Source organism: Colletotrichum gloeosporioides, assembly GCF_011800055.1.
Source record: "Colletotrichum gloeosporioides strain Lc1 chromosome Unknown consensus_97, whole genome shotgun sequence".
NCBI classification, from domain to species: Eukaryota; Fungi; Ascomycota; class Sordariomycetes; order Glomerellales; family Glomerellaceae; genus Colletotrichum; species Colletotrichum gloeosporioides.
This window is the reverse complement of record NW_025544742.1, coordinates 175,332-200,261: the sequence shown is the minus strand read 5'-3', so window position 1 is coordinate 200,261 and position 24,930 is coordinate 175,332. Positions and strand designations below refer to the sequence as shown.

The window sequence follows — 24,930 nt, the reverse complement described above, 5'->3', positions numbered from 1 at the left end:
CAAGTCTCAATCACACAGGACTGTGGGTGATATCTGCACAGAGAACGTCGTATGAGGATGACGTCGGAGGGAGCAACAGCCTGGACCTCAAGCCAGAGCAAAGTCTGAATGTCAAAGTCTCACCTGGAGATGTTTCCGGTGAGGCAAAGCTCAGGCAGCCACAGTCACCACGAGGGGCAGGCTTTGATAAGTGTTGCGTTGAAGGTATTCAAGTAGTCTACTTGGCTAGGAGTACACTTCTCTAGAACATGGGCTTATGCTCAAGTGGAGGCGTGTTTTCAAGCTCGACTTCGTACCAGTCCCAATTGCGTCACATGAGATATGGGGCATGCTATATTCTCTAACAAAATTAGAGCCAGTAGATTTAAGTTACGAGAACAGAGGCTCTCGTGTTCATGAACCCTCCCATGCAGAGTACTTTTGGTTTCCTCATGAAGTGCTCGCGCATCCGGAATGCTCGCAAGGGGACCCATATTTTCTTCGCGAATCTAGACCATAAAGTGCCTTTGCTTTGGTCAAAGGAAGCGGCCTACCAGCTCGGTTGGTAACCGAGGACAGTTTAAATGTTGGGCTACCATATGCAGACCACAAATATTCAGCTATGCGAGAAATTCTTGCCATAGTAGGGATGACGTTGGCGAAATCTCAACATCTGAAGCTGGTAGATCAGACCACATCACTCCAGATCTGGTGATGAGAGCTCGATGGCTACGTAGCTACCTAGTACTTTCTTCGAGTGGCGAGATGTTCCTCGACGTGAAGGTCGCCGACACTACCAATGCCCAGAAGCCGGTAACAACTCCACAGTATTATCCACCTCTTGTCTCGAAGCACTAACATGCTGTCACTTCCGTCTTCAGCGGCAGCTAGCTCTCTGCATAATTTTTATTCTCCATGACAACTCAATAGACACGATGAGCCCGCGGCGACTCAAATGATAGTCACGCTAGTGCCAACTGACTAAGGGTAGTGGTGTGGTGGATGAGATGCACAAGGACCCCAGGAGACTGGAGGACAGAGCTTCGGCGAAGCCTGCAACGCGTGACTCCATTCCGGATGCAGACGCGTATCCAACCAGACAGTTCAACATTGCCGACAGGCAGAACTTTTAGCCTGTTCATTTTTGTCAGCCCAGTTAGTGATGTTGCACTTTGCAGACTAGCACGGTGTGTTGCGGGGTAACGGACCGGCCCATGTGGGCGTCTCAGGCTTATCCCATCCTTGAGGAACTAAGGAGTCGGCAATGTCGGCGGATGAATGCACTCGCCCAGCTGGTTTTCAAAGATAAGATTGGTGTAGTCTGGAACGTCAAGTCCACGTGTGGGTGAGTATTCTGTAGACAGCACTTAAGGTCTGGTCAGACGCATCCGGAATGTTAACGGCAGCCCTAGCCCCGAACGGGAGGCTGGCAAGGGGTCTTCGCCTCGCAAAAATTACGCCTGATCTGACGGTTGGGTCACCTGTCTGACAAGGCGGCTTGCGGAGCTGAGAGCCACATCCGGCTGCGATCCGTTATCACGGCACTTGTTGCAGCAGCTATCGGTCAATGCTTGTACCCGTTAAGCGCTCGCGATCAGGAATGGCCAGACCGGGTGGTGAGTCTACAGCCGACCCGAACCTGCGACTTTGTGATTGATTGGCACAACGGTCATCGCATTCGGCATGCTTTGCAGTGACATCAAGGTCAAGTCTAGTGGTTCTTTTCGAATGTGATAACGAAAGCCCATAACAACGTTCGTCGGCAATCTCGTATGACGCCATTCAGCGTCGTGCTAAACATTGGGAGCTTTCCTATCTAAACGCATCTTTCCAAGTTGGTAACCTGAAGTGAACCCATGATCCACTGGTGCTACGAGTGCTGGGCAATCACATCATCCGTCAGCATGCATGTTTCTCCATGTATCCTTTGGAAGAAATGGCTTATGATCACAGCAGATCGACTCAGCCAGCCACGGTGAAGGTTGAGTGAAGCAGATCGCGCAAACCTCGCGGTTGGGCACTAACGAGCCGCTACGCCTTCTCCGGCAGGATCGCAAACGTCTACGAGAATGGATGCTTTACGTTTGACGGCTCGGAAGAGCGGATGAAAATGTATACTGCTGAGAATACGTGCACATGAAGGTACTGTACCCCATACCTACCAGATATTTAGCCTTCAAAAGAAAGTCGGGGCTGGAAGGGAGAGGATGAGGGTGACGAAACAAGACGGGCGTCTAGACTGAGTTTCAGTCAGCCTCAATAGTTTCATTTCCAATGGCCACGTACGGTACCTCTGACATTCGCCCTCTAATAAACCTTGATACAAATGATACCTTATTCGCAAGCACTGCGGCAAGCGTAGACACAGCCTGGACATTGACAATAGTTGAGATAGTTAAACGTCATTTTGAAAGAGAACCACTATGTTTCCCATGCTATGCAGAGGGACTGCTCTTCCAATGTGCTTTTAAGTAAGTGGTCAATGTTGTTTGTCATTTCAACGGTCATAATTGTCTCGTCATCGTTAAAATTGTCGTTCGCGCCTCTGTCGTGGTGAATACTTATATTGTCCCCATTTGCACCATTGCATTCTTTACTATTAACGTGTTCAACCGAAGGAATTAAGCACAGGAAACATCAACGCGCAACGACAGAAAAGTAAGGTAAAAGCTCCTCCAACGTGAGATAACTGGCGCTGTCAGTTCGCAAGCACAAGATAAGTATCCACCTGATTTGGCGGTTGGTGGCCTTCCTGCATAGAATGCATGGCAATGCTTGATTCTCGTCTACAATGTCTTACCAATCATTGGATCATAAAAAGAAGACTTCGACTTTCCACATTCAGCCATTTAATGCCAACATGGGGTGTCGTTTCGTGGCACAGCATTGACCGGCGTTAGTGAAGGGTGGAACGCTAGAGAGTCTTTCAGCACTCGCCCCGGCCCAGAGCATGCAGGTTTACGTGGTCACTAAACACCCGTACTCTTTAATAACAAGTACTCACAGTTCAAAAGTCAGTCAAATCTAGTCTAACACAGGACGTGCCGCGTATGCGTCAATCTAGACGAAAATGGATCTCTGAGCTGTGGTATTCTCACACATCATTGCTTCACAATAGGCGTGTGTCTTTGTTCATCTCGCATACGCTAAGGCGAGTCCAAGCCAGATTTGGGATTGAGCAAGACAACGCAAATTTTCTGACCACCAACTCGCCCATTTCAACCAATCAAAAGCAACAAGTATCATAACGTAGCATTGATGTTTCAATTGCGCCGGCAGGGCCAAGACACTTCCTCCAGTTGACATTGTAGGTGTCTAAAGCCCAAAGTGCGCATGTAAAAGCAAGTGTTGGGTTCAAGGCATATGCCTGGGCCAGGCTCTTTTTCTCAGCCGTTGTACACAACTAAAGCGCACTTGCATTGCCAATTGTCTTGCTGCGAACTTCCCAGCAAAATTTAATTTATCTTAAAGCTCAATCTTGATTAGGCCCCGATCTATCGCACTCACGATGAAGCCTACCACCATCTTCCAACCCATTCCTATTGGCTCATCAGCGGCGGTCGTCAGCTGTGCCCCACTGGTAAATGAGGTAGCCAGGTGCCCAGAGTGTTATTGGAAGGGCGTACCCGAAACAGGGGACTCAACTCTTGTTGCCTGTGAACAATACGTGTGATTCTACTTGATAAGCAGCTTCTGTAAGCATATTGACTTATCATGCCAACGGCTTAAATGTGTATAGTTGTTCAATATGGTAAAAGCGACACTGCTTCAGCCAGCTCGGGAAAGCCATAGCCTTCTAGAGAGGCCCTGGGGCATGGAATCTATCACGAAAGAGCCTTGGCATATCACCCGAGATCTTTTTCTTAGTGTTTTAAGGGATGCGATCATTCTTTGGTCATGAATATATGATGACATACGTGGCTTATCTCTAGACATTTTAAACCATTCACACGCTACGCGAAGTAATGCGCAAAGCTATTCCAAGTCACAATGATACATATCGTAGGGGATCCAGGCATTCTACCGCACCGCTACACGACATCAACCGATGTGGGCGATGGATGAGACGCTAGGGAATTATTTCGCACTTGTTCCATCTCGAAGCGTTGAAGTTTTAGTGTTTTGCCTGTACACATGCTCCTTCGCAAAGCTGAATAAATCTGTATGCCTAGTCAAGCCAGCTTCGGGGTTGAGCAGGGCTGCGCGTGCCTGTCTGACCACCACCTCACTAATGCTTCAACCAATCATGAACAATTGCTGGGAAAACATAGCCTTCATTTTTCAACTGTTCACAGCCCCGGGATAGATTTCAAGACTAATTCTGGTCATGCATCAGATAGACTACTTTGTCTCCTTGGCCCGCAGTCTTCGTGCAACATTCCAACAGCATGCTGGAACGCCGTAGTAGATTTGACTATAAAAGCCTCAAGGTCCCTGATTTATGTTGCTCTCTCTATCAATCGCACGCTTTCTGATAAACTTACATTGCGCTGAAACTCGTTCTCATCCAGCTCCAGTCCTATCAATTTAACGATGAAGCCAACCGCCATCATCCAGATCATCGTCGCTGCTTCAGCTGTAGCGCACGTCAGCTGCGTCCCATGGAAGAAGAACCCGTTTCCTCGTGATGAACGGTCTGCATTTGCCGAGACTGAGGGGGGCGAACCAAACCTAGTCCTAGCCCCTCGCTGGGGATGGCGCAGAGATTTTGATCAGTTATGGGGACGATGGCTTAACTTCACACTGGCGGCCGTGACTCCTGTCACCGAAGAACCTCAACGTGAGTGAGACAATGTTCGGTGTGCAAATCCTATAATCACGCCAACTATGGTGACGGGCTTACCTGCAGCTGCCGCACGCGACGAAAGTGACGCGGCTTCGGGCAATCCAGCAGAGACTCAACCACCCGAAGTATTCCAAGCCATGCAAACTGCCACAATAGAGCGTCGTTCCTCAGCCGTACGAACCGCCACAATAGACTAGGGTTCTAGCGTTGCCCTAAAGGCTGCAGGAGCACCAGTGCCGGGTCAGCGTTTACTGGCGCCTGCAGATGTGGAAGGGGCAAAGAAAGAACTCGGAGAAGAAGTACACCAACAAATATGAACGGCTGCATCACTCTTTAGCAACCCAACCCGCTCATTTTCGAACGAGGATGCTTTATTTTCAAGATGAAATACCCATGTATGTTGGCATGCATGACTGTTAACATACTGGTCGACCATACACACATTCCGATAAATAATGCACCAGACATTTGCAAATATACGATGCGTCGGAATTGTCATTGCCGAATTCTTTTCAGCTGCAAATTGCACGACACTGATATCAAGTGATCCTTTTGACCCGTCCTCCGAAAGCATCCTGCGTAAGCTCTACGAGCGGGCAGTTATGCGGGCCCGGCCCCACATTGGTCCCGGGTTTACCGAAGTCCTCTGGTGGAGACCTCCGGGTCCGGTTAAGCCATCGGGTGGGTTATTCCCGAGGGCGCCACCAGTTCGCCACCCGTTAAGCCTTCCCTTGCTAATCCATTGTCCACTCACGCCGAGTCAGGCGCGCTTTGCTTCCTGTCGCAGTAAACCGGTCGTATGTGATGACGCTTGGCGGGGAACATGCCGAGTCAATGTGGGGTCCCGCTGTTGACTCGCAGGCCTGGGCTGCGGATAGGTTGGTCATCACTTGGCACATATCGCATCGTGAAGTGGATTGTTGTGCGTGTGCATTTGTGTATATAACTCGACGCCATGGCGACTGAAAATAGAATAATTCGATCAACTCGTCAAGATACAGCCATCGAAGACATTGAATTTCAATAAGAACGACTTTGAATCACTCACCTCGGCGCGACCTGCACGCAACTATGTCAACTACGTATGAAACATCTCAACCTTAGCTTACAGCTCAACTCAGTAAATTCTAACCATTCAATCAGACCCGAAGCCCAGTTCTTGGAACTTTCCAAAGCCGAAGGTCCCGTCCAAGAAGCCGACGTCGCCGACGTCTTCGACCAACTCAAGCCCGTCTCGCCAAACCAGCTGATCGGCCAGTGGGAGGGAGGAAGTTTCGACACCGGCCATCCGACGCATCAACAGCTTCGCACCTTCAAGTGGGCTGGAAAGGACTTTCGCTCCGTGGACGACGTTGATCCCATCATGGTATATGGTGATGAGGGCAAGCGTACCTGGTTGTCAGACTACGGCCATGCTCGGGTGAGTAACAACGCCGGTGATCGTGGCTTGATGTGTGGTTAATATTGTGCTAGATTCGGGAAGTCAAGTACCGCGGCGTCGTCACGGCTGCCATGGTGTATGATAAGTTTCCGATCATCGACGCTTTCCGTTATGTGGATGAGAATACTGTCATCGGGGCGATGGATACCAAAGACTTGAAGGATGCTGGGACTTACTACTTTTATCTCAAGAGGAGACCCGATAGCAGGGCCTAACATCTTAAGATGTGAACTGGTGGCCGTTGTGCATAGTGCTACATAAAGACTTCACTCTCGATCAGCCCTCATGGTGGTATTGAGTGTGACAGACTCCAAGCCTTAATCATTGCCACAACTCAAGTAGACAAGCCACAAAACGACCCGTCCTGCCGAGGTCGCCGGACCTCATATCCCGCCGTGTCCCCGCTTCGATGCACATGCACAGACGGCTCAGCCCGCGCCCGCGTCGCCAGCATTTTCCCCGCATTTCGGCGCGAACCCACCCTCCAACCACGTATGACGTTCGATCCATCTACCCGGGAAGTCTTTTGCATAACAAACCTATGTTCTCTCCACCCCGATTCCTCCCCATTGTCCAACTACTAGCAAGGCCTTACACCAAATTCTCCGAGAACCATGGCTAGCACGCCGGGAACCGCCCCGACCCCCGACGTCCGCCACCACGGCCCCGGCTCGTCGGCCACGGTCTCCTCCTCGCGGCTCAAGAAGCGGGAGGCCGACCGCAAGGCGCAGCGCATTGCGCGCGAAAAGACAAAGAACCGCATCGCCCACCTCGAGGGCTTGGTCGCGGAGCTGAGCCGCAAGGAGGATAACGCGACGACGGTGGCGCTGATGACGCAGCTGGCGAAGGTCACGGAGCAGAGGAACAGGCTGATGAGCTGCATGGAAGGGGCGTCGGCTTCGTTCGTGAGGCATTTGGCGGAGGTGAAGGAGAGTGAAGATGGGAAGGGGGATGGGAGTGGTAGTGACGGTGTGAGCTTGTTGGAGCCGACGAGTATGGAGTATCTGAGCACGCCTGCTGCGGTTCCCGTCCCGACGACACCCCAGGATCATATCGACGAGAGGCAACCTCATCACCTAGAAAAAGATGTGAACAGCCTCGTGGACGCCTCCGCTCTCGACGTCAGCAACTTCTGGATCGACGAGTCCTTCCCCGTGGACCTCCCAACAGCACCTTCATTACCCAAACTCCCATCACCTGCTCCTCCACCAGCCGCCCCCTCAACCATCAAAGTCCCGGTCAAGTCAGAATGCAGCTGTACCTCAAACTCCCGCACGCGCCGCCTCTCTGACGGCTCCCTCGTGTCCCACAACTGTTGGAAAGCCAGCAACGAGATCCTCAAGGAGCCCTTCCCCCTGACCAAGGCGATGCTCGAGCTAGAGTACCAGGTCAGCGAGGACATCCCCGTCCACGCGGTGCTCCACGGCTGGGACAGCTTGTCCCAGACAGGGCGGATGACGCCGCTGTGGAAGAAGGTGCGGCAGCTTGACGAGCTCTGCTTCGCGGGGTGCGGGTCGCCTGAACGGCTGGCCGTGCTATTCATGATTCACCTCCTGATGCGGGCGTACACGGACCCGACGCCGGCGAAGAGCGAGGTCGTGCCACGATGGTATCTCAAGTCGTAAGTCTGTCGCGAGATTTGTTCTTCTGCTCTCACTGACCGCAAGCAAGACAACTCCAACAACTATCTCCCGAACACGACCCCTCGGCGGACTACTTCACCTGGCCGGCGCTGCGCTACCGCTTCGCGACGACGCCGCACCCGTACTGCCACAACAATACCTTCTGGCACATGTTCCGCGAGCACCTGCGGATCGCCTGGCCATTCGACTTCCGCGATTGCTACGTGCGCAACGTACACCGCGGCACGTATGCCCTCTCGCCGCTCTTCAAGGACCGCCTGCGCGATCTGCGCGCGTGGACGATGGAGCCGGATTTCTTTGCGCAGTATCCCGAGCTCAGGCAGGACGTGCCGCAGTATCCAGGACAGCCGTCGCCGGGGCCGCTGTGTGTGTCGAATAGTGGAGTTGAGGCGTTGATGCAGAGTAGTGGTGTGGCATCTGCGGAAGAGAAGGAGGAGGAGGAGGAGGATGGGAAGGGTGGGAGGAGGCGGGTTGATGAGGACGAGGGGGAGATGTTTATGGGTGATCTTGGGATCGAGACGAATCCGGAATTTCTTCTCTTTCAGGATGCGTTTCTCAATGGCAGCACGGCGAAGGAGTACGGGGTCCAACTTAGCAGGCATAAAGACAGTTCGTGTATATCACTTTAGTATGTACACATCAGATACCAGATACAATTTGATGTTCATGTTCTTCACTTGGTGAGACTTGAAATATGTGGTCTAGGAAGTACAGGAGCGTCACGAACTACACCACTCCCACCTCAAAGCCGCCATCACCTCTTCACAAAGACCCTAGCCCATACTCCTCCTTAATCACATCCGCAACCTTCTCCGCGCTGGCATACGTCGTCGCCGTAGGCCCCGCCGTCAACAACATCGGCCAGTAACTAATATCCACAACCCTCAATCCCTCCACCCCGTACACCCTCATCTTCGGATCCACAACACCCCCTCGTTCCCTCGGCATCATCGCCGCCGTACAGCACTCATGCGCATTCGACGGGGTCATATTCGCCCTCAACAGCGCCTTCAACTCCTCCCGCTCCGTGACGCCCCCAAACGGCGCGCCCACCGCCGGACCAAGCACCTGCATCGCCGGCGCAGTCATCACCTCCCTCGCCTTTTCGAACAGCGCAACCGCAACCTCGAAGTCGACTGGGTCCGCGCCCGTGCGGAAGTCAATCACCGGCTGCGCGAGCGGGTCCGCGGTGCGGATCCGCACGGAGCCGCGGCTGAGCGGCTTGAGGAAGTAGAGCGTCAGACTGGGGCCGGTGCCCCAATGGATCATGCCGATGGGGACTTCCTGGCCCGCGAGCTGGGCGAGAATGAGCTCGCGCTGGAACTTGTAGCCTTCCTGCACGGAAGGGGGTGTTTCCCGGGCGAGGTGGGCGAGGGGGTCGGTCGCGGCGGCGGCGGCGAGGAGGGAAAGGTAGTCGGAGGTGGCGTTGGAGAGGGGCGGAAGGACGAGGTTTGTGCCGAGGGTGCGGATGATGGTATAGGCGCCTTGTTTCGCTGTGTCGTAGAGGGCGCGCTGTTCTACGTCGTAGGTTGCGTTTGTGTCGAGGGATCCTGAGTTGGGGAAGATTTGGTTCGTGACTAGGAGACTGTTAGTCGTGCTGCCTGGTGGCGTCGTGGGAGATTCATCATTTACAGGTGTAAGGAACCTTCAGGTCTGCTTGATCTTGGAAGTTCTCACCGACGCCAGGTAAGTCCTCCACAACCTCAATGCCCAATCCCTCCAAGAACTCCTTGTTCCCGATTCCAGAAAGCTGAAGCAGCTGCGGCGTATGAACCCCCCCAGCAGCAAGCAGCACCTCCTTCGTCGCAAACACGCTGACTTTCTCTCCGCCAGTTGTCGGCAAGTACTCAACCCCGACGGCCCGCTTCCCCTCGAAAAGAACGCGGGACACGGTATGCTCGGCAAGGATATGGTAGTTCGGACGAGCATCTTTGACGCGGGTGTAGTGATTGCGCCGGGCATGGCTACGCGTGCGAGTTGTTGCATCAGCAAGGGTAGGAAAGTTGAAGAGGCCTACGGCCTGGTCACCGGCGAGGGGATCCGGAGACGGCGTGAAGCCACTTTCTAGAGCGGCTTGCCAGAAGTTCGCTGAGCTACATTAGACTGCGATTCCATTACGTATCAAGAAGTGGGGATGAAGTTACCGGCGCCGGGGAAGAAGTAATTTGGATACGAAGCTTGCACGGGGCCGCTGTGGCCGTGGGCTGTGTCGATCCACGAGATGTTCGCGGCGTCGGCGAAGTCTTGCGGGGGTGCCGTGAAGTTTTCACTCTGTGGCGAGGTTAGCTCAGACTTGTCCAGGCCGAGATGAATATCGAAGGGCTAACCTTCTTGAAGTACGGAAAAATGCCATCCCACCCCCACCCCTCAGCGCCCAACCTCTCCCAGGCCGCGTACTCGGCCTTGCCGGCGCGGACGAACACCATGCCATTGACGACGGACCCGCCGCCGACGACTCTCCCGGCAGGAACAAGGAACGAGCGGTTGTTCAGCTCCGTCTGCGGCGCGCTGATCAGATCTGGCCACAGGTATGGCACAGGGTTGAAGGCGCCGGGGACGAGGACGCTGTCTTCATCTTTGTCAAAGGGGCCTGTCTCGATGACGAGGACGTTGACTTTTACAATGTCAGCGATTGATACCGCGTCAACAGGGTGTGAGGGGTTGGCCTACCGTTGGGGTCCTCGGTCAAGCGGTCAGCGACAGTGAGACCGGAGACGCCGCCGCCTGCGATGAGAAAGTCGTATTGTGTGTTGGCGGCGACTTCTCGTGAGGCAACTGTTGCGTGGTGGGGCACGCGAAGGCCGGATACGTGAGATGAGGATGCCAAGAGGACGGCGAGGGCGCCGATGACCGGGTTTCGAGAGCTCGCCATCGTGGTTGTCATGTTTTGATACCCAAGACGTGAAGTTTCCTTCGGACCTGAGGTCGGGAGACTCAACGGCCATTTTGGTTGAATTTATACGCAGTCCCTGCGCATTCGTTTCACAAAACATTCCAGTTTTTTGTTCGAAATCAGCACCGAAGAAGCCTTGCCTCTATGTAGACATGCATATGCCAGTCAGCAGAGGCACGTAGGCGACGTAGCACCGACGCAACTTAGCACGGCATGAGCTGCATGGGAGCCAATCGGAACTGAAGATGGAAGAGCTCAATCTGGGTGATCGCGCGTTTAATTCCAATGTTAAGAGCTCGCTAACCTCGAGGCCAGGCCCAGCCGGCTTGATGCGGGGAGATTAATGCCAGTCAGGAGAGAATGAATGCGTGTCAGCGACAGGTGGATGGGGCACTTGCTTGAGTCCGAGGCTTGGCTACCAACGGCAAATGAAGTTGCAGCAACAACTCTCGACCCTTGATCATCGCTCTGAATATATATGTTCACGAATTGGTGTAGGCTTCCTCGATATTTACGTTGAAAGTAAATGGTATATTAGATTACTAATAAGATCAATTGCCGGTGAGCTTTCTCCAGCGCCTGAGGTAAAGACTGATCCTGAGTCTTTATTCGTCTCCCCCTATTCCATTACTTGCATAACTCATGATTCAATTGCCCCTCTTTATATGAAGAAATTTCTAAATCTTGGTGACCAGGTCATTATTGTTGTCCCGGCCTTGGACGTGGCCGGTGTCGGCACCAGACTCGTTGGCCAGGGTCTGCTTGTCGTTGAGCTTGGGGTTCCTGAGCAGGAAGGCGAAGCAGATCAACGGCACCGTCAAGCAGATACCGGTGATTGTCAGCAAACGCTGAACGGACTGGTACGCGTCGATGATGGCGGTGCGCTCGGGGGTTCCGACGGGGTACTCGACAATGACAGAGAAAGGCGAGCCGTAAGTCAGCTCTGCCAGGGTGGTGTTGCCGAGGGGCGCGAGCTTGTCCTCGAGAACGCCGGGGAGGACCTGGGTCCAGATGGCGCCGGAGATGGTGTTGCCAAAGGCGGAGCCGATGTTGTAGGTCGCGAGGTACAGACCGGTCATGATGGCGAGGTGCTCGTGCTTCAGGCTGGCTTGCAGGGAAGCCTGGGCGGGGTAAGGGAACATACCACCGGCGATACCGAGGAGGACCTGGGCGCCAATGACACCGCTCTGGCCGGAGGGAGAGCCACGGTAGTGAATCAGCAGACCGAAAGCGACCATGAAGAGCATGGTGCCGGCAATGATGAAGTACTTAAGGCGGCGGACCTTGAAGACGATGAAGCCCAGGATGAAGCCGGTGATGACACTGCAGAAGGAGTAGAGCGAGGTGATGCGGGTGGCAGAGGCGATGCTGAAGTCGAAGGCGACGATGCAGACGGTGTAGAGGTAGTCGCCCTGCATGTACCAACACCAGTTGAGGAAGAGGGCGATACCGAGCGGGGCGAGGATGCCGCGGTCCTTCATCAGGTAGAAGGGGACCAAGGGATGCTTGGCCTTGCGCTCCCACCAGACGAAGACAGGAATGCAGCAGATGCCAACGACGAGAGGGGCAATAACGTGGGCCGAGCTCCACTGGTTCTGGAAGCCGCCGGCGATGGTGAAGGGCACCAGGATCAGGGCGAAGACGGCGATGACGAGGATGATCCCGATGACGTCGAGCTGCCAGAAGAGCTGGATCATGAAGTCCTTGAAGCCGAGGGCGTGGAAGGAGGACTGGTAGGAGTTCATAAGGCCCATCTTTTTGGCGCGGCGGCCGACGATGGCCAGGCTGATGATGAGGGGCAGGGAAAGGACGGGGTAGATGATGCACCACATGCCGATGCCCCACTGCCAGGTGCTCTGGAGAAGGACGAGCTGGGAGATGTTGCCGCTGACCCAGGTGTTGATGATGAAGGGCAGGGCGGGGATGTAGCTGAAGAGCAGACGAGCCCGGGTGGAGGTGATATCGGCGATGATGACCTCGACTAGAAGCATAATCATGGTGTACCCGATCTGGTACAGCACGGCGCCGCCGGAGAAGTAGGAGACGTTGGTGGCACAGGCCTCGACAATGGTGCCGACGACGTAGAAGAGGACGGAGACACAGATGAGCTCGACACGGCCGAAGACGTCGGCAATCTTGGCGGAGGTGGGCTGGGCGGCGGCGGCGATGACGGAGCGGAGGACGTTGATGCTGGCCAGCAGAGAGTGAGTCGCGTAGGAGGAGGTGGCGGTGGGCTGGTAGGCATAGCGCAGGGTGCCGTCGAGGCCGTAGGCGTAGGCGACGAGGAAGACGCCGAAGAAGATGAAGAGACGGTCGACGCGGGTCATGGCCTGGGAGAGGGCCTCGATTCTCACGACACCGGGAGACTTCTCGCCCATGATGTGGTGGGGGGTCTCATGGTCGTACGTCGGAGCGGCGTCATGACCGGGGTGGCTCTTCTCCGGAGTGATCTCCGGTACGGGAGACTCGGTCTCCTTCTGGAATGCGGGACTGGCCATGATGGCGGACGTGAGGCGTCTGAGCGGGGGTTAGCACCGTGTCATGAGTGGGTGAGTGATTGAACGAAGCATGAGATGAAGAGAGGACCACGAGATAATTCGCTAGTTCAAGCTTTCTTTGGTAACCTTGAAGGCAACCCTGGAGGATAGAAAGAGTCGAGAGCAAAAAGCCTTACCAAATGCAACGTACCTCTTTAGGTGATGTCAACCTTGTGTTTTATCAGTTGCGGCGCAGTGACTTGCTGCAGGTCAATGCGCCAACCGGAAGCTTGCTTCGGTGAACCGGTGAGAATCTGCCGCCGACCGAGGTGAGCGGGAGGTGAGGTCGGTGAGACGTTTCAATGATGCACGGTGATGACACTCAACCCAACAGAGGAGATTGACGATGCACCAACCAGTACGACAGTGGCAGAGATGATGTTGAAGGAGGAAAGAAAGTAAAGAAAAGCCTAGATGGAGAGGGATCCGCCTGAAGACAGGGAGAAAAGCGCAGCGCAGGTGAGGTTACATCCGCCGCCTTTTAACTTTTATCTCTCTGCAGCAGTCTCCGGAGAGGATCAGGATCTGCTGCGCGCACCACCGGCTAGCTGCCCAGGATCTGCCTTTCTTTCGCCGCCGCCGCACCACCCTGCAGAAAGAAATCGGGCCCATCTCGGTCGGGGGTGTCAAGAGGGAGCTGGGCTGGGAGACACGGGAGAGAAACATGAGTGGCCGGGGAGCTGGGTCGATTCCTCGCCGCGCTACGATGCCTAGCCTCGGGAGGTACACTTTTTTTTTTCTTGCCTTGCCCACACTTTCTTCGTACATTCGGTGATGCGCTAGGAGCAAAAACCAGCAGTGGCTAGCGGCTTTCTTGGTCCTTTTGGTTGGCCTCTGAGAGTCGCAGTGTCTGGTTGGTCGACTGACATGATGGACAAGAAACTAGCGGGAGAGTGGGAGAAGAGATACATGGATGAACCGTCCGTCGGGATCAAGATGGGAACACCAAGCACTGCTAAACGTAAAACGAAGAAGAGAGCCATCAAATTTTTTTTATCAGATCCATCTGATATGATTTAGCGCACGCCCTTCATTCCTCGAACCGCTGCGACCGATACCGCAACCGGCTACCTCCCCCTAACCTCATCGTGGCGCATCCAACCACCCACCATCTTCCATCCTCTGATGAACATCATTGGGCGACTCGGCCGTGGCCGTCAGGAGATGGCTGTCCGGCTGCTTACAGGCGATGAACAGTTCCCGCTACGAAGTACCAATTGCCAACGACGCAACAAAAACGTCAGCAGGGCCCTCTGCTTGACTCGATCAGGTTGGCGACTCGGTGCCCTCTTTCATGTGTCTCTTCTTCAGCAGCGACGTGCGACATACAGAACAAACATCCAGCATACCCCTGGACAAACCCATCTCCAGGCAGCGAATCTCGTAAAGAACCACTGATTCTCGCCCCCAATGACAGTGAAAGAGAGAGGGAAAAAAACACTCAGGGCCCACCTCCATGTTACCACATGGGTGACAGGCCCAATCTCCGCATGCTCCCGACTGGCCCAGGAACGACCAACCCAGTCGGGGCGCCGAGTGACCTGAGTCTGCTCCAACATCGGTCAACCCGGTCGGTTTTTGGCCTGCTTTTGACAAATGGTTTGCGAACCCGACAGCTTGTCAGCGCCGGCGACGGGCTACAGCACGAGGACCCGTGAGCTTCTCCGCTAGAGAAATGGGCTCACCTCCGTGTCTAGACTCTCAAACTCCCCATATTGATCAATCTATTGATTGAAGAAGCTTTTTAGGCTCTTGGGATGACGATTCTAGAAGCGGCTGCTATCAACAGTACCGAGGTCTTTCCAGTAGAGATCACTGCACATCACCACGCACCACTCCCTGCAGAATGTCTCGGCCCCAAGATCATCTACATTTCCAGGTACGTACATAAATAAGTATCGACCAGACAAAGCAGAATTCAAAGACATCCTTTCCACATCCCACCGGCAGTCAGACACCGAAAAGACGCCACAGATCGCACCGCGACCGAGCTAGCTGCCCGCCTGATTACCACCTGTCTTCAGTCATCAACTAGTCTGCAACAACTCCCGCCATTTCGGAGCAAAATGCCGGGGCGCATTCTATATCCTGCGCGCTGGATCCGAGAATAAGGGTCCCCATAACTTGCCGCGAAAAATACCAGCCTCTAGCGCCCCAGACAAGCAATTGGTAGACTTGTCGCCACGGGAGAAAATCCTGCGTCTTCGAATGGCAATGAGATGGGGGACCCACGCGGCGTCCGAGCTACCCGGCCGCCGGCGCGGATCCTGCCCAATGATCAAAGACTCGGGGAAAAGCTACATCTTATCAAGTCCCTTCATGTGAAAGGGTGGTCCGACTCATCTGAGTAGCCTCTCAACATCCGGTCACGGGAGTAACATCTAGTTCTGACAACTTCATGAAAACTCCTCTTTCATCCGTTTTGGCGACGGTCTAGTCCAGTCTGACCCAGCCTCTCTCCGGCCATTCAACCTGATCAGCCAAGATCACCCCGCTCACTCCGCCAGACCATCAAACCCCTAATCCCAAACACAAAAGTTCGCGTGCTCAAGATCCAGCCCTTTGGGTCTCTAGCCCACACGCCAACCCATCCCCTCGGGAACCCGCCAAGCCCAGTGCCCCCGTCAAGCAATCCAGAACCAAATCCTCTCCACCCAATTCCTCGGCGTGACCACCGGCCACGTCGGCTCCAGCCTATCAATCTCCGCCTTGCCAGACCAGATATCCATCTCGGCCACCTTCACAAACCTAGTCCCCTTGACAAACTTGTACCCAAGGAACAGGCTCAGAAAGATGGGGATGTCAATGTACGGCGGCACAAACGTCTTGGCGCTAAACCGCCCCGGGAAGAACGCGTCGAAGCCGTTGAACAGCGCGACCACGAGACAGAAGCACACCGCAAAGTACGCCAGGAACGGCTGCAGCGGCGCCTTGTACGGCAGCGTGTCGCGGTCGACGCCGTGGTATCGCAGCCCGTGATAGAAGCGCAGGTACGTCACGCACACGCTCGCCCACACGATGAGCGTGCTCACGGCGCTGAGGTTGCTGATCCAGAAGAACACCTCTGCGGCGCGGTTGCTCACGTTGAGGTAGACGAGGCAGCTCAGCGCCGTCGTGGCGGCCACGCACGCGTACGGCACGCCGAAGCGCTCGAATTTGAGGACGGCCGGCGCTGTGCCGTCGAGCGCGGCGGCGTAGAGCACGCGCGTCGAGGCGTAGAAGAAGGAGTTGCCGGCCGACCACGCGGAGCTGAGCACGACGGCGTTGATGATGGAAGGTAGGGTGCGGATGCCGGCGTTGCGGATGGCGATGACGAAGGGGGACTGCGCGGCGCCGGGTGCGCTGGAGCCGATTGCGTCGAGGAGGTTGGGGTCCTCGGAGGAGACGCAGAGGCCGACGAGGAAAATTGCGAGGACGTAGAAGAGTGCGATGCGCCAGAAGACGCGACGGATGGCTTTCGGGATGTTGCGGCGCGGGTTCTCGGTCTCGCCCGAGGCGACAACGACCATCTCGCTGCCGCCGTAGGAGAAGGTTGCCTGGATGAAGACCTTCCAGAAGGCGAGGAAGCGGCCGAGGGCGCCGGGGCGGAGGTAGGCGTTCATCGGCCCCGGGTCGGCCCAGTACCGGAAGCCGATGCGGTCGCCGGAGGGGGAACCGCCGAGGGTGATTATGAACATGAGGAGGATGAGGCCGACGATTGTGATGAGTTTGATGGCGCCGAAGAAGAATTCTGCTTCGCCGTAGATGCGCACGGGGAAGCAGTTGATGAGGACCATCGCGAGTAGGAAGATGGTGATGAGCGCGGCTTGGGGGACGGAGTGGTCCCAGTAGTCGAGGATGACGACGGAGACGGTGACTTCGATTGGCACGCCGATTGCAAACTGGTACCTATATGGATCTTAGCTTGGGTCTTCACGTCAAGACGTAAGTATCTAGATAGCATCGGGAGCGATAATTTGGGCAAGCCGCCGGGTTGTCCTTGTTGGCCACGTCCGGGTAGTTGGTTCTCTCACTCACCAGTAGTTCCATCCAAGCGTAAACCCGAGCGCCGGGTCAACATATCGCGCCGCGAATATAGGTACAGCGCCTGGGATTGGGAGCCATGCGGCCATCTCCCCAAGACTATTGATTACGCAGTAGAGGTTGAAGCCCGTGACTGCGTACGAGATGAACGCCGATAGCGGGCCAGCCAGTGACAAGACTTGACCGCTGCCGACGAACAAACCGGTACCGATGGCGCCTGACAAGGCCAGGAACTGTACATGACGAGCTTTGAGCTTTCTATCGAGGGTTCCCAAATGCTGTGTTTCTTGCTGATGCTTCACCTCGGTCGTGTCGCCCCCACCTATCGTGGTTCTCGCCGGCTCAATGTCATCATGCCCCGGGGTCGTTGCTGATACCTCCGGATGTTCTCCTATTCTCTCCTTTTTCTCCATCGTGGCTAATTTATTTCAGCGTACGGTTGGTCAATCTGCAGGCTAGGTGGGCAACGGGTCTACGTCAAGTGAGCTCGATACTCCACAACGCAAAGACGAGGATGTTGGAATCCAGCAACAAAACGACGACCCAGCACTAGGTATGACGTCGGATTTGAAGCAACTGAGGGGATCCCGTGGTTGGCTGCTGTCGGTGTCGTGGTTGTGCTCCCAAGGGCCAACCAAGAGTTTAATGTTCCAATTGCCTCCCCAATTTAGTGGTTCAAGTGTCGATCCCTGCATCCTGATCCTGCGTCTACGGCATATGGGCGACACAATGTGCGGGGCTGATCCGAGCCTGTCCGCATGCAAGGTAAGACTTGGAGAATGGCCTTCGTAAGAAGCATCAAGAACCTTCATGGTCAGTATGCCGGAGCAATCACATTAATACGAGAAAGCATGTGGGCACGGGTGTTTGCCCTACTATCTATGGCCTCGATTGCAACGTTAGGATCATCGTCGCCATTGCTTTCGATTTGTGTTTTCTCGATTTGTTTCAATCTTAGTCATATCTATAGTATATATGTCTTATTGCAACCGCTTAATACTTAAGTAGGACGTTCAACTGCTATCCTTGCGCACGAGTTGTAACACTTGGATGCGGTGTGCGACATTAGCTAAAATTACGACCTAGCGGACTTGACTTGGATCCGTACATACCGCTTACTCATTGAGCATGGATATTAGAGCTACTGATACGTCTTGAGAGGCCCCATCTGAACCAGGGGCGAATCCACTTTTTAGACAGCTGGTTATGGATTGGGAAGAGTATGTAGCGGACGTGATGTTGTTACAATAGCCAGCACCTCGACTGGCTGAGCCGTAACACTTCAGCCTGACAGATTTGGTTTAGTTTCACCTGTTACTGCAGCATATAAACCAATACCAGGGCAAGATCTGGATTGCCGCATTGTTGAGAGAACCCGACGCCGGATGGACCATTCGCATAGCCCGATCAACCTAACATGTCTTGTTCTTAAAAGCGACACAAACCTTCACACTCTGAAGCGGTTCTCGAACATCTAGGAACTCTTCATAAGCTTCTACATGCCCTCAAAGCCATTCAGCTTCCAAACCTTCACCATGAGCGACACTCCTATCAACCCAATTCCCTTCGCTGACAAGGCCATTAAGTTGGACATTGTTGTCGTTGGGCATGGAATCGCAGGGCTTGTCTTCGCCATTGATGCGAAACTTCGTGGGCATCAGGTCCAAATTCTTGAGAAACGACCCGGCTTGGATGATTTCGGTGAGTTAACTCGACAGCTATGACCAGCACAAAGAAAATGCATTTGTACAGGAAAAGGGTGTAGACTGATACGCTTGTAGGTGACGTCTTAGCATTGCAGGCCTCTTCTTTGCGCAGCATAAAGAATGGCTGGCCAGGGTTCTGGGATGAACTTCAGTCGTTGTCTTTGGGAAGCACACTCAACCTCCACAGGTATGATGGAACCTTCCTGGCTTCCCCAAGGACTGTTTCGTCCGACGGGTTAGGTTTCGCCGTTCATCGCTTGGACTTTCATGCTTTACTGCATCAGTATGCTCTCAAATGTGGCGTCATGATCAAATTCTCGATGGAAGTCGTAAAGTACCTTGAGTCTCCTAATCGAGGCGCTGTCGTACTATCAAATGATGTGCGAATTGAGGCGGACTTGATTGTGGCAGCCGATGGTGTTGGATCCAAGTCTTGGGACTTGGTACGGAACATCAAAGACCAAGCCGTTAGCAGCGGGTACAGCGTATTTCGTTCTAATTTTCCAGCATTACCAGCCTTGGAGAACAGCCCTGTGTTAGCGGATGAGTTTCAGAAGTCGCCCACCAGAAGCTGTGCATTCATGGGACCAGATACTCACATTGTGATGTCTAAATCACGCCATCGACTGGGCTTCTTGATGACCCATAAGGTTAGTGAGCTGTTGACGTTACACCTTTAGGTGATGTGCGGCAACTAACTCGGAGATCAGGACCCGGGCAATTTGCCAGACACAGTGCCGATTTCTACTGTTCTCCCGTACGTGAAAGGATGGAGTCCCGTAGTGACAGAATTGATCAAGGCAGTGCCCTATGGGGTGGTTTATGATTGGAAGCTACGCTGGAGAGATCCTCAGCCCGAATGGGTGTCGCCTCTGGGTCGATTGGTACAGATTGGCGATGCGGCCCACGCATTTCTCCCGACATCCGGCTACGGAGCTTCGATGGCTATGGAAGATGCGCATTCGCTCGTCGAATGCCTGTCTCACGTGGAGAAACAAGATATTGCTCTAGCATTAAGAGTTCACAATTGTCTTCGGTAAGTGGACCCACATGGAATCAAATGAAAGCGAACGTTGGCTGAGACTCTGTCCCAGGTTTGAACGAACCGCCTGCGCTCAGAAGATGGGCTTCAAAGCTAGAGAATTGTGGCATAAGACGGACTGGAACTCTCCGATTGAAGACCCTGCAATCTTCACACGCATGTGGGCTCCATGGCTGCTTGAACACGATCCCGAGGACTACGCGCGAAAGAACTTTGCCACCTGTGCTCAGAAACTTCGCACTGGGGAGCAATTCCAGAACAGCAACAGCGTTCCTGGGTATCAATTCAAGCTCTGGACTGTTCAGGACCTTGCGGAATCCACAAATGACGGTCTTCAAGATGAAGGGGAGTGGTTTTCAACTGAATAGTGTAAGAAGGATGTTAGGCTCGAAACTGGAACGGGATTTCAACGGGCTTATCGACCAAAAGTAAATACTACAGAGAGATAGAGTGCAGTGGGGAAGGCGGTCTGAATCAATCAAACCAGTTCCCAGGATTTGGTGGGGTGTTTTGTACCAGACAAAGCAACCAATGGATCCGGCGAGAGCGAATACTTATCGGAAAGCTTTGCCCTCCTGGCCACTGTATTTTACGTGCACATTCACCCAGGAATTCGCATCTTTTGGCTAATAAGGTCTTGTTGGTAATAGTGATGTGAATATGGTCTTTCAGGCTGTCTTATCTCGCATCGGCCGAACTCCTTGTTGCTGCCGAGGGGCGGATTCTCGCAAAAGAAAACAACGCGAGGCTAACACTTAAGCTCACTAATATGATTGCCAGGCAGTACTGCATGTACTGCATTGAGACAGAGTCGTAATCCGAAAGAACTGCGCATTACTACCAAGCCCTCGATGAAGGACTACGTTGCACAGTCGCAGGTATTGTTAGCCACAACGCATACCTGTTTCTGAATTCCATCACTTGCGCGACTGACAAGATCCCCGCAAAGAAGCATATAGCAATAGTAAGATTGTTGCCCGACGCGCTACAAATTCCCAGTCAACGCCGCTTGGTGTGGTTGGTGTGATTGATAGATGTCATAACAAGCTGTATCTCAGAGGCAACCACGGGAAGAGAGGTTTTTCCACACCAAACGCCTACTGATGCTTAATGTGCAAGCCGTTTCTGCCTGAGAAAAATTTTATGAGGTGTCGGCCGCAACGATAAAGGTACCCAAGATTGGGCCATTGTAACTTTCATCGACACAAGTTTGTTCCAACCTTTGCTGAACGACGTCGATACATCTAGATGCGGACCTATAGACTGAGGCTTTTTGTATCCTGGGCCATGCTGTATACCGATGACCCATAGAAATACGAGCCCAAGAACATACCATTCATAGAAGTTGGCTTCCACCATGGAGCGTTGAGACACGGGTCGAAACCAGATGAAAACAAATCCTTCTGAACGGTTATGTATGATGTCACCCTCGTGGTTCTTATAGGTAGCCTCAGCACCATACAAGACCGATATGGTACGGGAGTTCCCCTTGTCCAATGTCAAACATCAAGATAACGGCGACGCGCCCCTGAATCTGCAAGCACTCCTTGGATAGCTGAATTGCGACAAGCGCGTGGTAAGAGCGCCTTGATGTTCACTGAGGGGTAGCAGTGAGTTACGCTCTATATCACGCTGAAGCAATATGATCCCAGCTGAGATGAACGAAATGGTATCTGTGAAAAGCAGCGTTACATCCAGAAGTCATCGGGGCACAATTACTGTAGGCCCGGCCGAGATGAACCGATTTCCGGAGCCGAGGTGGATCTTCAATCTCACAACTAAGAACTATTGGTGGAATCAGGTTCGCGTAGATATCATGCATTGCCTCTTTAAGTTATCTTGCCTGAATCCGTCCGTAGCAAGTCACTTGACCGTCACCGTTAGTACCGTAGAGTGGGGTCCTTCGTGCAGGAAGAAGACAATGCACCAAGCGCTTGTCTGATAATATGACGAATTAGTTTAGCTCGTCATCGAGAAAATTATCATTTTTGTTTAATCACTGAGACCTAGCGCGGTCACATCTGTTCCCCCGAGAGGGAAGAGCACGAAAATAATCATCATTCAACGGCGCTGTCATTCGCGTCCGCTGGGGGATCTCTATAAGTACATAAGGACAGCTACATTCAGAGGCTCTAAGAGGCCTTCAATTTTGTCCATGCAGCAGCCAGACAGCCACCCCGAAAAGTTTCTGTCATCTTCGTGAACATCCTTCTGCATCCATCATGGTTTCAATCTCTCGATCAATCAAGGCCAACCTCTTGCTCCTCTCCGTGGCTGCTCACGGTGTCTCTGCGGCCTATGGCGGTTTCTCCTCGCTGAAGACATTGTTTACTTTGTAAGAACTCACACCAAGCTGGTGGAAGAACACAATAACTGACAATCTATCCTAAGTGGCGATTCTTACACCAGAACTCGGTTCATTCTCACCAACGCTCAACCGTCCTCGGCGAACCCTTTCGGCAATCCAACCTACCCTGGCCCGACCAGCGCCAATGGCGAGAACTGGATTCAGTACCTGACAACCAAATACAATGAATCGCTTCTCCTGACCTACAACTTCGCATACAGTGGAGCAACCCTTGATGCCGATATTGTCGACTCCGGCGTAGATGTTGTCAATCAGATCGACGACCAGTTCCTTCCCTACTACAGCGGTAGCAATCAGACCTGGGACCCTGTCACCACGCTCTTCGGATTTTGGATCGGAATCAACGACATTGGCAAGTCTTACACCGATGGTAACGCTACTGTGCGTCATCCTATAATCTTCGAACGGTACGAGGCGTTGCTGGAGAAGATGTATGACGCTGGAGCAAGGAACTACCTGTTTCTCAACGTCCCGCCGTTGGAACGGATGCCAAGAACCACGCAGTCAAGCGCTGCTTCCACGCGTATCCCACTGGAGAAAGCAGCTGTCGAGGATTGGAACGGACGCCTTCGTGTTCTTGCGCGAGATTGGAGACAAGCCCACGACGACGTGACTGTTTTCCAGTACGATACCTACGGGCTCTTTGACAGGGTCATTGATACCCCTGAGCGGTACAAGGAGACAGCTGTGTACAAGAACACCACCACATACTGCTCCGCTTACCAGAAGTAAGTCGATCTCCCAAAGTCTTCAGCTCTATCGCTCACACTCATTTTCCCAAATCATCAGTGGTACCCCAGAGCCGGACACCAAGTGGGATAACTGCACTTACGCTGCGGATGAGTATATGTGGATTAACAATCTCCATCCTACTTCACCCGTCCATTCTCTTCTGGCCAAGTACATTGCAAAGTCGTTGGCTTGAACTAGTGACGAGATGTTTCAAGCTCTTCTTGTCTGGAAACGATATTAGGCAACATAGCGGGGAAAGCGGTGCGAGGCATGTGTGGCGTCAAGTACGGAAAATGAAAGCCGAAATCGCAATGTAACGAATCATTAAATCCAAGTATGAACACGAACAGCAAGTATCGTGTGCAATGGCTTGCCACCGAAAACCAGTTTATGCGAGTCTTGGTTGATTATGATTTGGAACTCGAGAGACGCCAAAAGTCCTACTCTACTTGCACCTAGCAATGCGCCGTGGACAAATGAAGCTTCAGTTCCGGTTGGCCCCTTCTAGGAGGCGAGGTGGTAACCCGAATGCCCCCGCACTGCTGAAACCGATGTTGAAATCTAAACTCCTCCAGTACCGTTAGGTGATGATAAAAGCCCTCCGATTGACATCGTAAAGCATCGAGAATACAGAGGCTTCTGAATCCCTCTTCGCCATCGAGCTTATCCAACGTGTGCCACGACTTCTATCTCCACTCGCATGTCGTCCTCGCCAAGCCGCGTAACGCCAACACAAGTCCAAAGAGGTTGATGGTCTGGCATCCATTTTCGGAAGTTTCGCACCATGGCAGCCAGAGCTTCATTATTGATAGGAACGTGGTACGAATTGACTCGGTAGACTTGGGACCATCCTTTCCCACCGGCATCCTTGAGGCAGCGTTCCACGTTTTCGAAAGCAAGGTCGATCTGTGCGTTGATCTCCTTTTCAAACTCTCCGGTGATCGGATCCCAGCCACCTGCAATCCAATGTCCAGTCAGAGAAGTCGACAAAGCGTAAGGTTTTCACGGAAGACCGACCTTGTCCTGCGCATTCGATGCGGTCACCAACTCGCACTGCTTGGCTATACGAGAACTTTTGCTGTTTCTCGACACCCTGCCCCTCATAGGCGAAGAACTTCAAGTGCGACATGATTGCAGAACTAATCTAGAGAAATCGGAGGGTTGTAATTTGGTGATAGAGTCAATAGGAAATTTTAAGACGACTTGAAATCGAGAGTCATTCGAGGTGGGCTGAGTAGAATAGTATAGAAAGGTAAGCTCACGCTAGGGACTTCAGACGGAATATATTTTCCACTGGAGCATCCAATGGAGTCGATTGCCATCATCCACTCGTCGCGCCTGCTACGATCGGTTTAGGTCACTCAACTTCGTAAACAAAAGCAATGTCATTATCGGTCTATTCTTATCTACGGAATTCAACTTCCGTTCGACCATTGAAATGAGAATAAACCGTCACTTTTCGTCCTGCTAAACGCTGTACATACCGGCCTCTATCGATGACATGGCTGCTAGTGGATCTCGCGATATCAGTTAGTATCAGCGGATTTAAAGTGAACCCGAGGCGGAATACATATTCCAGTAAGCCAACATTGTGGCGACCATCGACTCCTGAGTCAATCTGCTACGTAAGCTTGACTGGCCATTGCAGTCCCTTATCGGACGAAATCGAGGTTACTTTCGGTGAGGTCTCCCGGTATAATGCGACTTGCAAAGTGCGATAATAGAGGAGCGTGTTTTCATCAGCTTGGTATTGAAATCTTGCATTGAAGTATTCTTTAGG

General features: G+C 53.2%; 8 protein-coding genes across 8 annotated transcripts; 4 read left to right on the top strand and 4 right to left on the bottom strand.

The window, feature by feature from the left end:
- Positions 1-5,836: 5,836 nt before the first annotated feature.
- On the top strand, positions 5,837-6,421 carry GCG54_00009645 (uncharacterized protein; the record flags this gene model as incomplete). The annotated part of the gene is made up of 3 exons (XM_045409585.1): positions 5,837-5,847; positions 5,909-6,185; positions 6,239-6,421. The coding sequence occupies 3 exons, from the start codon at positions 5,837-5,839 to the stop codon at positions 6,419-6,421; spliced, it is 471 nt and encodes a 156-aa protein (XP_045257529.1).
- Positions 6,422-6,820: 399 nt separating this feature from the next.
- On the top strand, positions 6,821-8,533 carry GCG54_00009644 (uncharacterized protein; the record flags this gene model as incomplete). The annotated part of the gene is made up of 3 exons (XM_045409584.1): positions 6,821-7,827; positions 7,878-8,426; positions 8,500-8,533. 3 exons carry the CDS (start codon positions 6,821-6,823, stop codon positions 8,531-8,533), a joined length of 1,590 nt encoding a protein of 529 aa, XP_045257528.1.
- A 78-nt stretch (positions 8,534-8,611) lies between these two features.
- Positions 8,612-10,733, bottom strand: GCG54_00009643 (Dehydrogenase xptC; the record flags this gene model as incomplete). The annotated part of the gene is made up of 5 exons (XM_045409583.1): positions 8,612-9,426; positions 9,482-9,937; positions 9,994-10,120; positions 10,177-10,463; positions 10,520-10,733. 5 exons carry the CDS (start codon positions 10,731-10,733, stop codon positions 8,612-8,614), a joined length of 1,899 nt encoding a protein of 632 aa, XP_045257527.1.
- A 686-nt stretch (positions 10,734-11,419) lies between these two features.
- On the bottom strand, positions 11,420-13,240 carry GCG54_00009642 (Siderophore iron transporter 1; the record flags this gene model as incomplete). Its single annotated transcript, XM_045409582.1, has 1 exon — positions 11,420-13,240. The coding sequence occupies one exon, from the start codon at positions 13,238-13,240 to the stop codon at positions 11,420-11,422; it is 1,821 nt and encodes a 606-aa protein (XP_045257526.1).
- A 2,663-nt stretch (positions 13,241-15,903) lies between these two features.
- Positions 15,904-17,715, bottom strand: GCG54_00009641 (putative proline-specific permease put4; the record flags this gene model as incomplete). The annotated part of the gene is made up of 2 exons (XM_045409581.1): positions 15,904-17,167; positions 17,297-17,715. 2 exons carry the CDS (start codon positions 17,713-17,715, stop codon positions 15,904-15,906), a joined length of 1,683 nt encoding a protein of 560 aa, XP_045257525.1.
- Positions 17,716-18,837: 1,122 nt separating this feature from the next.
- On the top strand, positions 18,838-20,418 carry GCG54_00009640 (FAD-dependent monooxygenase fsr3; the record flags this gene model as incomplete). The annotated part of the gene is made up of 4 exons (XM_045409580.1): positions 18,838-19,003; positions 19,084-19,658; positions 19,719-20,044; positions 20,103-20,418. 4 exons carry the CDS (start codon positions 18,838-18,840, stop codon positions 20,416-20,418), a joined length of 1,383 nt encoding a protein of 460 aa, XP_045257524.1.
- A 1,854-nt stretch (positions 20,419-22,272) lies between these two features.
- On the top strand, positions 22,273-23,343 carry GCG54_00009639 (Acetylesterase; the record flags this gene model as incomplete). Its single annotated transcript, XM_045409579.1, has 3 exons — positions 22,273-22,385; positions 22,442-23,146; positions 23,208-23,343. 3 exons carry the CDS (start codon positions 22,273-22,275, stop codon positions 23,341-23,343), a joined length of 954 nt encoding a protein of 317 aa, XP_045257523.1.
- Positions 23,344-23,813: 470 nt separating this feature from the next.
- Positions 23,814-24,279, bottom strand: GCG54_00009638 (uncharacterized protein; the record flags this gene model as incomplete). Its single annotated transcript, XM_045409578.1, has 2 exons — positions 23,814-24,106; positions 24,168-24,279. 2 exons carry the CDS (start codon positions 24,277-24,279, stop codon positions 23,814-23,816), a joined length of 405 nt encoding a protein of 134 aa, XP_045257522.1.
- Positions 24,280-24,930: the final 651 nt, after the last annotated feature.